Consider the following 13,642-nt stretch of genomic DNA (forward strand, 5'->3'; position numbering starts at 1 on the left):
GAGCGAGCATACGTGCGTGTGTGTGTCAGTGTTTGTGAACACAGACAAATACAGGGAAGGAGAAGCAGAGCACTTAAGTAGAAGCCGGCTCATAAAGGTTGTACTCAACTCAACACACCAAAGCAATACGCCATGGGCTCTGAGGAGACAGCAACCGTTTGGACTGTCTGTAACTGTAATACGTGTTTTATTACATGGCTGAGGTGAGGGGATGGCTGCCGTTTACAGGCTCCTAACCAATTGTGCTATTTTGTGTGTGATTTTGTACATAATGTTTCTGCCACTGTCTCTTTTGACCGAAAAAAGCTTACCAGTACCTCCTGTATATAGCCTCGTTATTGTTATTTCATTGAGTTACTTTTTTTACTTTAGTTTATTTAGTCAATATTTTCTTAACTCTTATTTTCTTAAAACTGGATTGCTGGTTAAGGGCTTGTAAGTAAGCATTTCACGGTAAGGTACACCTGTTGTATTCGGTGCATGTGACAAATAACATTTAATTTGATTTGAAATGTGATTGTGTATATACAAAAGGGAAAAACTTGAGAAGCCATAGATTCTTCCATGGCTCGTCCAACCTCTCAGACTTCTATGTGAATTACTCAAAAGGGAGTTTGACCAATCCCAGGTGCCCTATCGTTGATGTTTTAAATCCCCTTGTAAAGTGCACCTAGTTTGCTTCGTTGGTGGCAGGTTTTGGGATCATAACCCCACCCCAATAGGCCTTGAGGCTGGGTATTGCGGTTGAATGGGATCACGAGTCACTCTATGAGCATCATACAAATCTCCTTACCGTCATACCTCTCTGGAAGGATGTTGGTGCCTGAAATACACAACTCTCTCTTATTCGAGGTGAGACCCTGAAACGGCCATCGAAATGGAAACTTCACTGTAATCAATGAAGGACATAGGACAAACCCATCAAATGTTTTCCGTATGTCAAGACGTCAGGAAAGCCCCCTGTTTGTGTTTGAGTGTGTGGAGGGGTATTGGGAGTATTATTGACAGACAGGGAGATGGCTGGTGCCTGGGTAGGAGAGGAGAAGAGACTACAGCAGCAGCCTATAGCTGGATGATACAGGATCTGTGAGATCTGTCAGCTTCAGTCAGCTGTCTGCTTGACTGGCGCTTGACAGGCTTCTGATGGAGCTCAGGCCTTAGTGAGGATCAGGGACTACTGAGTACTGACTGCTCTGGGTCTCTAATGAAAACATACACACAACAGGAGCTCTGCTAGGACATCAAACAGACTGAGACTTCAAGGCTCAAATTAGACTTTGTCTAGTCGAGAGAATACCACATTTTACAAAATGGTTTGTGGTGTTTTCTAGTCTTTGTAAGTGCATTGTCGAAGGAGATGGGGTGAAAAACGTCCAGAGTTATGCAAAAAACAAAGTTATATCCTTGAGTCCCTTGTCATCCGCTATAGCACGGGGATTGTGCCTGTGATCCCCACAGCCCCTCTCTCTGGTTTAGCGTCTAAGCCCGTCTGACTTAGCATGGCTCCTTCTTCGTTAGGGCCTAGTTCCTCTTTACGGGACAGTTGTGCTCTGTGTCCAGACATGGGGGGGGTTCCCCTCCCCTCCGTTTTCCCAGAGGATGAAGTGGAGGATAGTGGGATGAAGGGACACGGTGGAGAAATTAGGTATAAAGCGGTGAATCATGCCGGACAATTTCCTCTTAGATCCCCCCCCCCCAGGCCCCAGGGGGAAGTTGTGGTGTGTGTGTATGTGGTGGTGGGGGGGGTAGACCAGAGGGGCTGTTGTAGGCCAGGGAGCCAGGGAGAGGAGAGCACACACACATGCCCCAGACAGCAGACAGACAGGCTGTGTGTGGCAGACTCTGGGTCGCCCGTTATTCCCCCTTGGCGTCCTCACAACGCAGACATGATGTTCTTTATGTATGTATAATGCACTGTTGACACAGCCTTGTTATTTCAGTGTATGTGAGCCCCTCTGTCTGGAAGAGGATACACTCAATTGTGCGTGCGTGCGTGTGTATGCACCATAGTGCATACATACTCAGCGGGGCTCATGATAGTGTGAGTACAGTATATATTACACAATCTATGTGTGTGTCCGTGTTAGGAAGGGTCTTCCAGACGGCACCGTGAGCGTTAGCAGAAGAACCCTCCTCCTTGTGGGGTCCAGAGATCCAGAGAAACTCCCACCACTCAGAACACGTATTGCCTGCCCCCTACCTGCTCTTCTCCCCACCTTTGGGCCCCCGACTCAGGCCCACTCAACACCCCCAGCAGGAAATGCATCTTCACCATCCTGAAATGAAAAACAAATGTTCCATCCAATAGTTTGTTTAATCCTTAGTGTGAGGAGGTCAACGCCATGGCAGGATACGTATGTTTTGTCTCTCGGTGCTAGCGAGCGGGCTTCTAAAAGTGTACAGTTAAGACTGGGTAGGTGGGGTTTTACGAAGGGACAGAATTGGGGTGCTCTGGAGTGGGAGTTCTTCATTCTCTTTAGTTAAAGGGTGCCAAGGCTGGTTTTTAAAAGGCAGAGTGTGTAAAAGTGCACTGCCAAGTCCTGTTTTTATTAGCTTTTACTGTTTAATGGCATGGCGTAAAATAATGAATCGCAGAGGCAATCAATGTGCTTCTACTCCAAACAAAGGGAGAGTCAAGAATGCGACCAAGTCAGCACCATGTTTCCCTGTTTAAAATGGTTTGTTTCATTAGGGAATTACCCTGCGTCTATCAATTGATATGTAAACGGTGCGATGGAACGAAGATCAACGATTCTGTTTCTACCCCCCCCCCCCCCAAGGCACCTTTCTAAGGCACGCAGGAAATATTGACATAAAATTGATTCAATGAAATGAATGAGTGAGATCAAATCATGTATTGTGATCCGAAAATGGAAGACACCTCACAATGAAAGCATGAGAATGAGAGCCCCACCTGCCTTATTATTCCAGCCAGGATGATAAATGTGTAATATTCCACCCATAGTCCCCTTGAATGTTTAATTGGACCCCCGGTCTCCTTTTACACCACCCGCTGGTTTGCTACAGCTATCCACAGCTCGCTAACACTCACACACACACACCCGCTCGCACCAGCACACACACTAGCAGAGCCACACACATGCACGCACACATACGCACACGGGCACGCTCAACCACTGACACACACACATAACGACAGAGCTTTTTTATTTTGCTCGTCAGAAATGAAACACAACATTTAGCCATTCGTTAGTTAACTCAAGCGAATTATTCCTCCTTTTCTGATGGTTCCGCGGGGTAGCAGCTCCATGTATTTAGGCCCAGATGCGTGTGAGTCAGTCAGGGGAAGATAGCAGACCGTAGATGATGTTGTGCAGCTCTCTTTTGAGTTTCAGGTGTATCAGACACAGCGGACTAGTCATCACGCCTGCGCTCTGCGTGGCCCTCTGACGTTGCCGTAGTGACACCATCCGTAAAGTAGAGCCAGAGGTGGTGAGCAAGCGCCAATTTAACCCAGAGAGGGGTACCATTCAGGGGAGCAGAGTTGTGAGTGACTCTGCAGAGGTTTCCGTTTTGATTTCCAAAATTGAGGCCTGGTCTGCTGGCTTGCCTATGTTAAGGTTGTTAGCGATGTGGTGTTAGCGGTTAGCCACATATTGACCAAATATTTACAGGTAGCTCTCTCGTTAGCAAAGTCTAAGTATGCATACTCAGTGTTGACAGATCAGAAACTGACTGAGCGTTGACTGAAAGTTCACTGAATGGTTTCATCGTCAGACAGTGCCCTTCCCTCAACACTGGACCATTCTTGGATACCGGACCATTCCTGGATAGTGATCCTGGGGAACGTTCCATTGTCTTTGTCACAGTCATTCAGCAGCTCGAAGGAGGAAAAAATCCAACTCCATATTACCCATCGGGCAGATTAATCACTGTGTCAGTCATGCATTATTTTCCGGGGCTTCTCCCTGCTAAAGACGCTAATCTCCGAGTTGGGTTTTCGATTTGACTTATTGTCAGCGAAATGGAGCTTCAAAGGCAGGACCGGTGGACTGACCTGCTGCTTAATCTCCGCCGCATAGATGAGAAAATAATGACCCACCTAATCCCAACATTAGCTTTTTAAATCGGAATGCATATGTTTTAAATCTTCCCTGCTAAGCAGGATGGATGATTGTAAGCAGAGCACTGGAGGAAAGAGAATGAGAAAGAGAAGAGTGAGAGAGAGAGAGAGAGAGAGAGAGGAGAAAGTACGATTCAGAGTAATCTTGTTAGGCTAAATGACGCTGTGCAGATAGCCTCTTGTCATCCGGTTGGCAAGATGGACTTGTTCTCGTAAAAGATTGTCCTCTCTGGACAAAGAGGGTGTTTTTTCTTTCTCTTTTTGGCCAGCACATCTCTATCTTTCCCAATTCCCAACTATTTTTTCCAAATGTCTTTGTCTCTCTCCTTCTCCCCCCTCCCTCGCCCTCTTTCCTACCTCTCTCTCTCATACACTGTCACTCAAAAGCCCCCGCTACATTTCTTCCTTTTTCTTCATTATCATCCTCCTCCTCTTCCCCCCTCTTCTCTGTTACTCACTCTCTAAACTCTCTGTCACTTTTAGATCATAACTTTTCGCTTGAACATCTGTAGACCTTGGCTCACCACATGTCCTTACCCACATACACACACTGTCCATGGAGTGTATGTAAAATGGTATCTTCCTCCAGACAGAAGAGCTCGTCGGTGTGAGTGAGAGGAGCTGGCTAGAGATATGTTCCCCTTCACGGCATTATAAATGTATGTGTGAGGAGACCTTTAATGGCTGCTAATCCAATTTCGGCCACTGAAATCAAATCTCGCTGGCGCCAGTAGTCCCCTCCTACCCTCACAAATAATGGCTTTCGCTTTGGCATGTTTATGAAGCAAAATTCCAGCTTTTCCGTACTAAATCCACCAGAATCTTCTTCGGAATTGTTTTGATCCCCTACCCTCAACCCCCTTCTCCTAAGAAACATATGAATTGATGGTCTCGGGATGATTGCGGAGTTTACTGGCGGGATGAGGTAACAAAAGGAGTGGAGAGGGTTCACTTCAAGAGGAGGAACACATTTACCGTTCGTCTTAATGCCTTCTCGAGGTTGGTCCCATCGATTTCCTCCAACCGCAAGCGGAGCAGATAAGATTAGGCATTCGATTGGTGCACTGCCTGCTGGAGTCCGAGCACTGGGTGGATGAAGTCACTTGGCCGTGCTGCCAGTCAGTCAGTACACACACACACACACACACACAGTGGTCATGGTCTCAGCGATTATAGATTTGCATGCAGGTACACACTCCCACAGTGGCAGCCACCAGGTCTGTATTTCGAAATAATCATCCCTTTTCTTTTCTCTCTCTATCGAGGTCTATTTTTGTCAATGTCCTCATTGAACTGAGCCCATTCTTGGCAGCGTGAAGAACAGAACATGAACCTAATGATGGAAAAACAGAACGTTATTTATTACATAATTCAAACACTCACTCATCGTAAGAAATACATTTCTCCGGTTTATTCGGTTCTCGAAAACAAAGATATTGGATTTGGAGATAGGTGAAGGGAGTTTTGGCTCCGTCTTTCTCCCCTGTGTAAAATGCTGTTCAATTAGACAAGTTGAATGGACCGCAACTCAAGAGTGCCATGGGCATATCTCCTGAGAGATAGCATAGTGTTATTGTTACTATACAACAGGCCTACAGAACAGCATTCCTGTTGGGATATCTGGCTATGTCTCAACCACCATCAGAGATAGAAAGAGAGAGATGTGAATGAGAGAAAGGGAGAGAGAGAGAGAAAGAGAGAGAAATGGTAAGTGATGGATCTCAACCGGACTTGTCCTGGAATGTCCCGGTCAGCAGAGGTCAGGGTGGAACACCCACCCCAGTGCATGTAGGGAAGTCTAATCTGCCTCTCACAGGTGCTTTGGCAGCTGATAAGATTGTATGTGACATTAGAGGGTCCAAGACACATTTCTCAAAGACCTTGAGCTCATATGGAGGACTGTACACACCCAGGCACACATGTACATAGCCTAGTCTTAGACAAATACACAGATACAATGCAGGCTTGGAGCGCACTCCAGAGCTTTCTTCAGGTAGCAAGAACTTTACCAGAACCAGACCTGGCTCATGCAGTGAAACCAAGATTGGGCTTACTCACACACCGGCACAAATACTAATATAATAATACACATACAGTGATAATGGTGAGGTCATCCTCTGCCACCACAACAGCTTCTGCTTTTGATTCAGAACTACAAAACATTTTGATTTGCTTATAATGTTTTGTTTGGTTCAATTTACTCTGACTATGAACCCGTCCACATACAAAGCTTTAGTTGGCAGATTTTATCTACAAAACAAACAAAAAAAACATTATGCAATTAAGGATTGCAGAAGTGATGCGAACTGGGGCCAAAACTGAAAAGAAAATGGGGAAAAAATAGTAAAAGTATTTTCTGAAATGAAAGCCATTCTTCAATTTTGGCAGTAAGTTTAAATTCTGGGTCAGCGTGGGGTAAAACAAAAATAGCAATTTTTCGAAGATTTCTGTTCCTTCCAAGATAAATTATCTGTACTCGCTCTAAGATTTATGAATTTGTTCCTTGTTTGGAAAGGAATTGAGTTGACTTCTTAATCATTTATTTCCTGGTAAATAAAAAAAGAATAATTCTAGGAACTCTGGCTTGTATAATCATCTTAAGTGTTTACATTGGTTGTAAATATACCATCATAAAAGCGTGTTATGCCGTAGTAAATGCTAAATGTGAAAGAGACAGACCCTGATACGATGTCACAACCCTTATATCAGATGCAGAGGGGGGAAGATCTATGTTCTCTTGGTATTGGTTGCCCTCTAGCTGTCAGCCTAGAGAACTCTGGTTATGAAATAGAACCCAGCGTAGTCCGTGCTTTCATGGACACAGTGGTCAAACCGAAACAGAAAGGTTCATCAGCTCACTTGGACAGCTCTGATGACATTCCGGACGTTTTGGTTTTTACAGTTCACACTGTCCTGGAATAAATGAGATATTTTGAGATATGAGAAGCATATTAATGACGTGAGGCAGACAGACCTCAGACCTGGGGCAAATACATAATATGTCAAGGTAATACTTTGAGGGGTGCTCGATTTATTTTGGTATTTTGGGACTCTTCCTTCTTTTTTTTATCCATTGGTTACATTGTACTGGGGCAAACCAAATGAAGAACAGCTCAAGCTTTTGTAAGTGTTTGACAAAGTGTGTATCTTTGACCCAGGTCTGGAGGCAGCCTTGACTTACTTACACAACTTACTTACTTATGTCTTATGAGATGAGCAGTACTGTGACATAGAATCGCGGTCTATATAATGTAATGGAGATGTGTAATCCCTTGTTTTTCCAAGAACACGTTGTAGTCGTGTTTGTGCATGGTGTAAGACAAGTGTCATGTAGTTCACAAACATCTTAAAGCCGTGTGGATTATATCCTTTCTGTGACCTTGACTATCCAGGAAAGCTATACTGTAAGTCTTTAAGTGAGCTCTCACGCATTTATTTGCACTACAGGCAAACTCGCACAACACGCAGACAGCCTAATGGCTCCATGGAATGGCCCATATGGGCCTAGCCCAGCTACAGAGGCCTTTTTTAATACAGCAATGTTTGCTTTATTGCCATCAAATGTAATTCGTCTTGAGTTGATTGTACTGAAGGCTGTGTTTATGAAGCGCATAGCAACACTGTTTCAAATGAAAATGACCTCTTTAAATGGCAATTAGGAAAAGAAACCTATGGTCCAGGTTGACTTGAGCGTTACGCGTGCACTAACAGGCATAACCATACTGTAACTCACCCAAAGAATCGAAGGCGACATTTACCAAACAAGCATAGCAACTTTGCTGTTAATGTTTTTCAATTGGAGGTCATGGAAAGGTTAGAGCAAGATGTATGTTTTCTCCATGAGATGTGATTTTAAATCCTTTATGCTCTGAAGAGGGGATTTTTTTTAATAAGATATTGCGTGTCGGCAACGTTATTTTTTCGCCCTCAGAATGGCCGATGTGACCAAAAATAGCTAGCTAGATTGAATTCATTGCAGGAAATGGCTCTGAAATGTGGAAGTGAAATTGTTTGATATTTGTGCAACTGTAACGTTACTCTCGTTAAAAGAGCGAAAACAGATAATTTGTAATAATTGTATATGTCCCCATTTCTTGGAAATAATATTAAAAAATATATTTTACAGTGCGGTGCTGAGATATTCAATTGAACCAGACTTTTTTTAAATGGCTGGTGTTTGGCCAGGCCATATGTGTCACAACTTCCGCCGACGTTGGTGCCTCTCCTTGTTCGGGCGGCGGTCGACGTCACCGGCTTTCTAGCTACCACCGATCTACGTTTCTTTTTCCATTTGTTTTGTCTTGATTGTACACACCTGGTTCCCATTACGTTTTCATTTATTCCCTATTTAACCCTCTGGTTCCCACATGGTTTTGTGCGTGTTTGTTCTTTGTTTAGTGTTCTAGACTTCTGTGCGCTGGTGTGTTTTTCCCTGCGTGGAAATTATTGTTGTTTCTTTTCGAGTAAAGTACGTCTTTTACTCAGTTCTGTGTCCTGCGCCTGACTCCGTCCTACCGCTGCACACTGACACCTGACAATATGAGGGGGTAATTCTGCCACATATTACACACTTTAGCCTTATTTTCCTTAGTGAAATGGCATGAACAAGTGCAATAATAGGACACGGAGCCAGGTTTTGCAAACCTACCGTTGAGACATCCATTTATGTAAACTTTTTCCGTATTTTCCCCCCTCGGCGAACCATAGCATGCCTTGTTTCTTGCTGTGCCAAATCAGGATCCAGATAGCATCTCATCATCCAAGCCTGACTCTAGTTTTCCCCCCATCAGATTTCATTTTTCTTCAGATCACTTACCTAGTCAAAACCAGCAGAGCTATGCCACTGGGCAGAGGGGTTGGCAGCAGGATTGTGCCCCCACCACCACCACCCGAAGCCAACCTTTATTCAGCCCCATCACTTCTCCCTCTCTTTATTTCTCTCTCTCTCTCTCTGTCTGTTTCTCTCACACACTCACACTCACACACACACACATACACACACCTCGTTATATTATTTGTGTCTTTTGGCAGCCAAACTGTTGCCTTTTGGTTCAGTAGCCTCTGTCACAGGGAACCATGGGTACCGAGGTACCGCCGCACACGGTTCCATTAGCACAGATTCCCAACATGCTTTGCCCACACCAATGACACCTGGGATACATTAAGATACATTAACCCTGGGCTTGTGAATGAGGACCTTTCCAGTTCTGAAAGAGTGTTATGCAATTTCCCTAGAGAGAGAGAGAGAGAGAGGTGATGGGGCTGAATAAAGGCAAAATCTTGCTGCCAACCGCTCTGCCCAGTGGCATAGCTCTGCTAGTTTTGAGTGGGTAAGGAGGGGACCAAGATATATTTTGAGTGGGTAAGGAGGGGACCAAGATATATGGTGTGTGTGTGTATTTATGTGTATATATATATATATATATATATATATATATATATACACATTAGCTGGTTTTAGAGAGACACCAAAGGGATGGAATAAAGGTTTTTAATGTGTTTCTTTTTTACATTGCACTGCTCTTCTAATAGGCTCTCTTTTCCGTCTTGTCTTTCTGCTTCAGGAGGATCAGGGAAGCACCGACCCAAAGAACCAAAGAAGTCCAACAAGCAGAGGCTTCGGTTCCAGGCCCAGAACCAGCATAGTGACCACCTGGCCTCCATGAGCTCCAGCCAGTAGAGGACTGAGCCCCCCCCCACCCACCCACCCCTTGGAACCTAAACAACACAAAGCTGCTAGCTGCTGCTCCACAAACCTCCACTCCTCACGCCCCCCCCCCCCAGCACACAGTCACACTACACCATCTTAATGACCCTACACATGTCTATGGCTGTAGTAAAGTACACATATGCCCTCTGTCCCTGTCTCTCTCTGTCTTCTGCTGCTTCCCCCGTACCGCAGAGTGCCGCATCTTAGTGTACCGCTGACAGATCAGCTCCCCCCTTTGACCCCACTGTGACACCATAGAACTCATAGAAACACTCGTTCCCTTTGCTCACACGTCATGTACGTCTGGGGAGAACAAACCAACGAGGGGAGACCGACGCACACCGACTGACAGACTGAGGACGCCGAAAGAGCAGAAGGAGAATGAGGAATGAGATGGATGTTGACAACAGTGATGACGGTCCCGCTATGGGGGCAATGGAAGACGTCAAGGCGACGGTTCTGACGGAGAGAGGAAGAACGTGCGAAGAGATAGAATGAGAGGAGGATCAAGAGAAGAGGAGAGATTTGGCAGAAGCAACAAGGGTGACGGCTATTAGGTGACATCTTGAAATAATTGAGACTTTTCTGTATTTATTTCAAAGCAAACTCTTATTTTCCCCCATTGGAGGCGGAGTGTTCCGTGTATGGCCTTTTTGTTCGTTATGTACATTTTTTGAGAGTCGTGTTAAGAAATACCATGCGTAGTTGCAATGTATTTTATTCTCAGCACAAAATGTTTACGTCCAGAACCGCTTTAATGCTCTAACTGTATGGTGTGGATAAAGACATGTTAGTTGTTCGACTTAGCATGGCAACAAACTCATGTGTACATAGTTGATGAGTTTATCTAATTGCAAAACCTATTACTGTATTTTCGGTATTGACTCCTTCAGCGTTCTAAATGTTTCAGAGAAAAGGATGTAATACCAAGCTACAGATTCAAAAAGATTGAAAACGAAATAATAAACATAGCCAACACATAGCTATTACATTTATATGGTATATATTTGATTTATTTATTGATTCTATTTTGTACTTTTGTGTTCGGTGACAATTTTGTCTCGTACTGTTACTCCTCTGTGCTGAAATATTATTTGAATCCCACAATACAGATATCTTTAAAAGAGCCTCTTGTTTGTGTCTGGTCATGCGAAACAGTTTGAGTGTTGTATCGTGTTCATTTGAGCTCATCTACTGATTTCGTTGTTTCAAAAAACGACAAAATAAAAGTGCGTACTTTGTTTGACATTCTCTAGGTTTGATATTCAGGATTCGACCAATATATGGTCACAGGACGACATATGTGTTTGATTAAAATACATTTCATGGGACTGTTGATGTAGCTTTTCAGTCTTACAGTTCGTGAGCAGCTAGGAGCGCTAGCTTTAGCTTGTCCCTCCCGCATTAGTATATAATTATGTAATTTGAAAAACATTTGTGATATCAATCATGCAATGTGCACTGCATGACACAAGCTGCCTTCGAGCCAGGGAGATTCGATATGGTCAATTGACCGTGACAGCGTGACGTCACTGTGAACGGCCTGTAAGCCGTCTTTGACTTGACGTGTCCTCACGGATGGTGCAATGCCACATTGTGATGTCACCCCCGTATCATTAATTTCCACCCTCATTATCTTACACATGATTTGGCAATACAACTGCCTACTGTGCTTCCTTCCTTCACACACACACACATGTGAGCATGCACATATACACACACACCCCCATTCACCCCCTCTTTATTTGAGCACACATCAGATCTCATTCATTTTCAGGGTTTCAAAACATCAAATAAATAAGTATAAAAATCCAAAATGTGCTGGCTTGCCAAGAAAGGTTTAACGCCAGTCATGGCTAATTAACCTAGTGATGCATACTGTATAATCATTGCCCCTTAGAAAATGTGAGGCCGTATCTGCCAGACAGCTTATGGACACACAGTAGCGAATGAAACAACGTTGTGTCCTATATCATCCTGGGAGACACCGACCGCAGGTTTCCTGTTCCTAGTAATCCTCTGAAGTCACACATGATTTTTCCAGAGGGAAAGAGGCGACGGTGTTGATGCTCAAGTAACCCATAATACCCGGTTCGCCCATGTAGCGTTCTCTGAAAAGGAGTGAAACCAACCTCTTACAGCGAAACAGTAGCCTCCGCTAGGAATGGCGAAGGCCTCAACGTACAGTAAGGTCTTTCACAGGTGTTGGAAAGGAGCACGGAGGAAGATGCTTGACATACTCTTCATTTTAACAGCTTAACACTTCCCTTAACCTTTCCCCTTGAAATGTATGGGTACTTATTGTCATAAAAGGGGAATATCATCTTTGATGTGCCTTATAGAAATTAGAGATATCCATAAAGCCTAGAGTGCAGAACAGTGAGTGAATGGAAATGTTAAAGTTATACTAAGTGTTTTAAAAGACATCTGCTGCTGGTTAAAAGTTAATGAACGATTTACAGATGTCATCCCCAGGGCCAGACTGTCACTGCTTCAGACTGGGAATTAACTGCACTGAAGTGGATTCATTAAGGAAAAGACCACCAACACCACTGAAACACTACACAATGTCTAGTGGGGGCAAACCAAGTGCACACTGGAGAATCCCCGCAATACATCATTCTAAATGTCTTGTTTCCCTTACCTTTCCGCTTCCAATTATTCCTCTGTCTGTCATCCATTCTGGGTGTATTTGTGTCGTCGGTGAGAAACTGCATTCAGGGTTTCTTTAATGTTGGTTAGTGCATCAACGTTCACCCAGACATCAGAAGGTAGCCCTGCTAATCCCTTTTTATTAGTGAAACCACTTCTGTAAACTTTGAGGCAGCTTAAAGGAAGCGTCTGTGTTTCTCACTCTGTGTGTGTGTGTGTGTGTGTGTGTGTGTGTGTGTGTGTGTGTGTGTGTGTGTGTGTGTGTGTGTGTGTGTGTGTGTGTGTGTGTGTGTGTGTGTGTGTGTGTGTGTGTGTGTGTGTGTGTGTGTGTGTGTGTGTGTGTGTGTGTGTGTGTGTGTGTTGAGGCTGACGCTCCCTTTTAATGTGACTGGGTGCATTTTCATTAGTTCAGTTCAGTCCTATTATTAAAGCCCACTTCAAAGGCCCAACAAGTGAAACCACAAACAGGAAATGTCCCAGTGGGCTCTGCACACTAGAGATCCATACTGTAATACACAGTGAAGCACAGTGAAGTAGTGTTAAAGGGATAGTTCACCTAAGTTGTATACTAATATCGAGTTTTGACAGGTCACCAAAATGCCCAAATCATGTCATTTTGTACATTTGGTGACTCTATCTTTAAGAACTGTGTATCTTGCAGGTAATAAAGGTAAAAGCCAATTTATGCTCCGAATGGAGGTTGTGACACAATTGCAGAACCTCCGGAGGCATGAAGAGTCCAATTTAAGAGCTGTACTGCATCGCCGTGCGCCTCCCAAATCTTGTGACAATATGGAGGGCTCCGTATTGCTCCGAATTGACATGATTGGTTGACGGTAGGTGGGGTTGGGAGGTCCAGTATTAACACAAACTCACTTCCTTGACAGCTTCCTTCACAACAGCTCTGCTCAACAGCTCTGCGCTGCTCTGCGAAGCGCAAGTAGTAAGAATGCCCTGACTTCTGCAGAGGCCGTATCACCATAAATGCTGCACGGCCAATGTAGATGTCGGATTGAACATGCAGCGCCTTTAAGGTTTTTTTAAGCATACATATATTGCAGTCCCTCTCTTCAGCTACTTCAAATGTGCAGCACTTTGTGAGTGACACATTCGTTCCAACCCCAGATGGCAGAAGTGGAAGTTATGACATCGGTGGGTTAATAACATTGCCCAGGGACAATAAACGTTGAAATAAT

General features: G+C 44.2%; 1 protein-coding gene across 2 annotated transcripts in view; it reads left to right on the plus strand.

Annotated features, from left to right (window-relative positions):
• LOC115176013 (R-spondin-2-like) overlaps positions 1–11,040 on the plus strand; it is an 84,102-nt gene extending 73,062 nt beyond the window's left edge. For both annotated transcript variants that reach the window (XM_029735735.1, XM_029735742.1), the window contains one exon: positions 9,649–11,040. In XM_029735735.1, coding sequence (XP_029591595.1) covers positions 9,649–9,764 — 116 coding nt within the window. In that variant the 3' untranslated portion in view covers positions 9,765–11,040. The remainder of the gene's footprint in view (positions 1–9,648) is intronic.
• Positions 11,041–13,642: the final 2,602 nt, after the last annotated feature.

The sequence above is a fragment of the Salmo trutta genome, chromosome 3 (assembly GCF_901001165.1).
Source record: "Salmo trutta chromosome 3, fSalTru1.1, whole genome shotgun sequence".
Classification (NCBI taxonomy): domain Eukaryota; kingdom Metazoa; phylum Chordata; class Actinopteri; order Salmoniformes; family Salmonidae; genus Salmo; species Salmo trutta.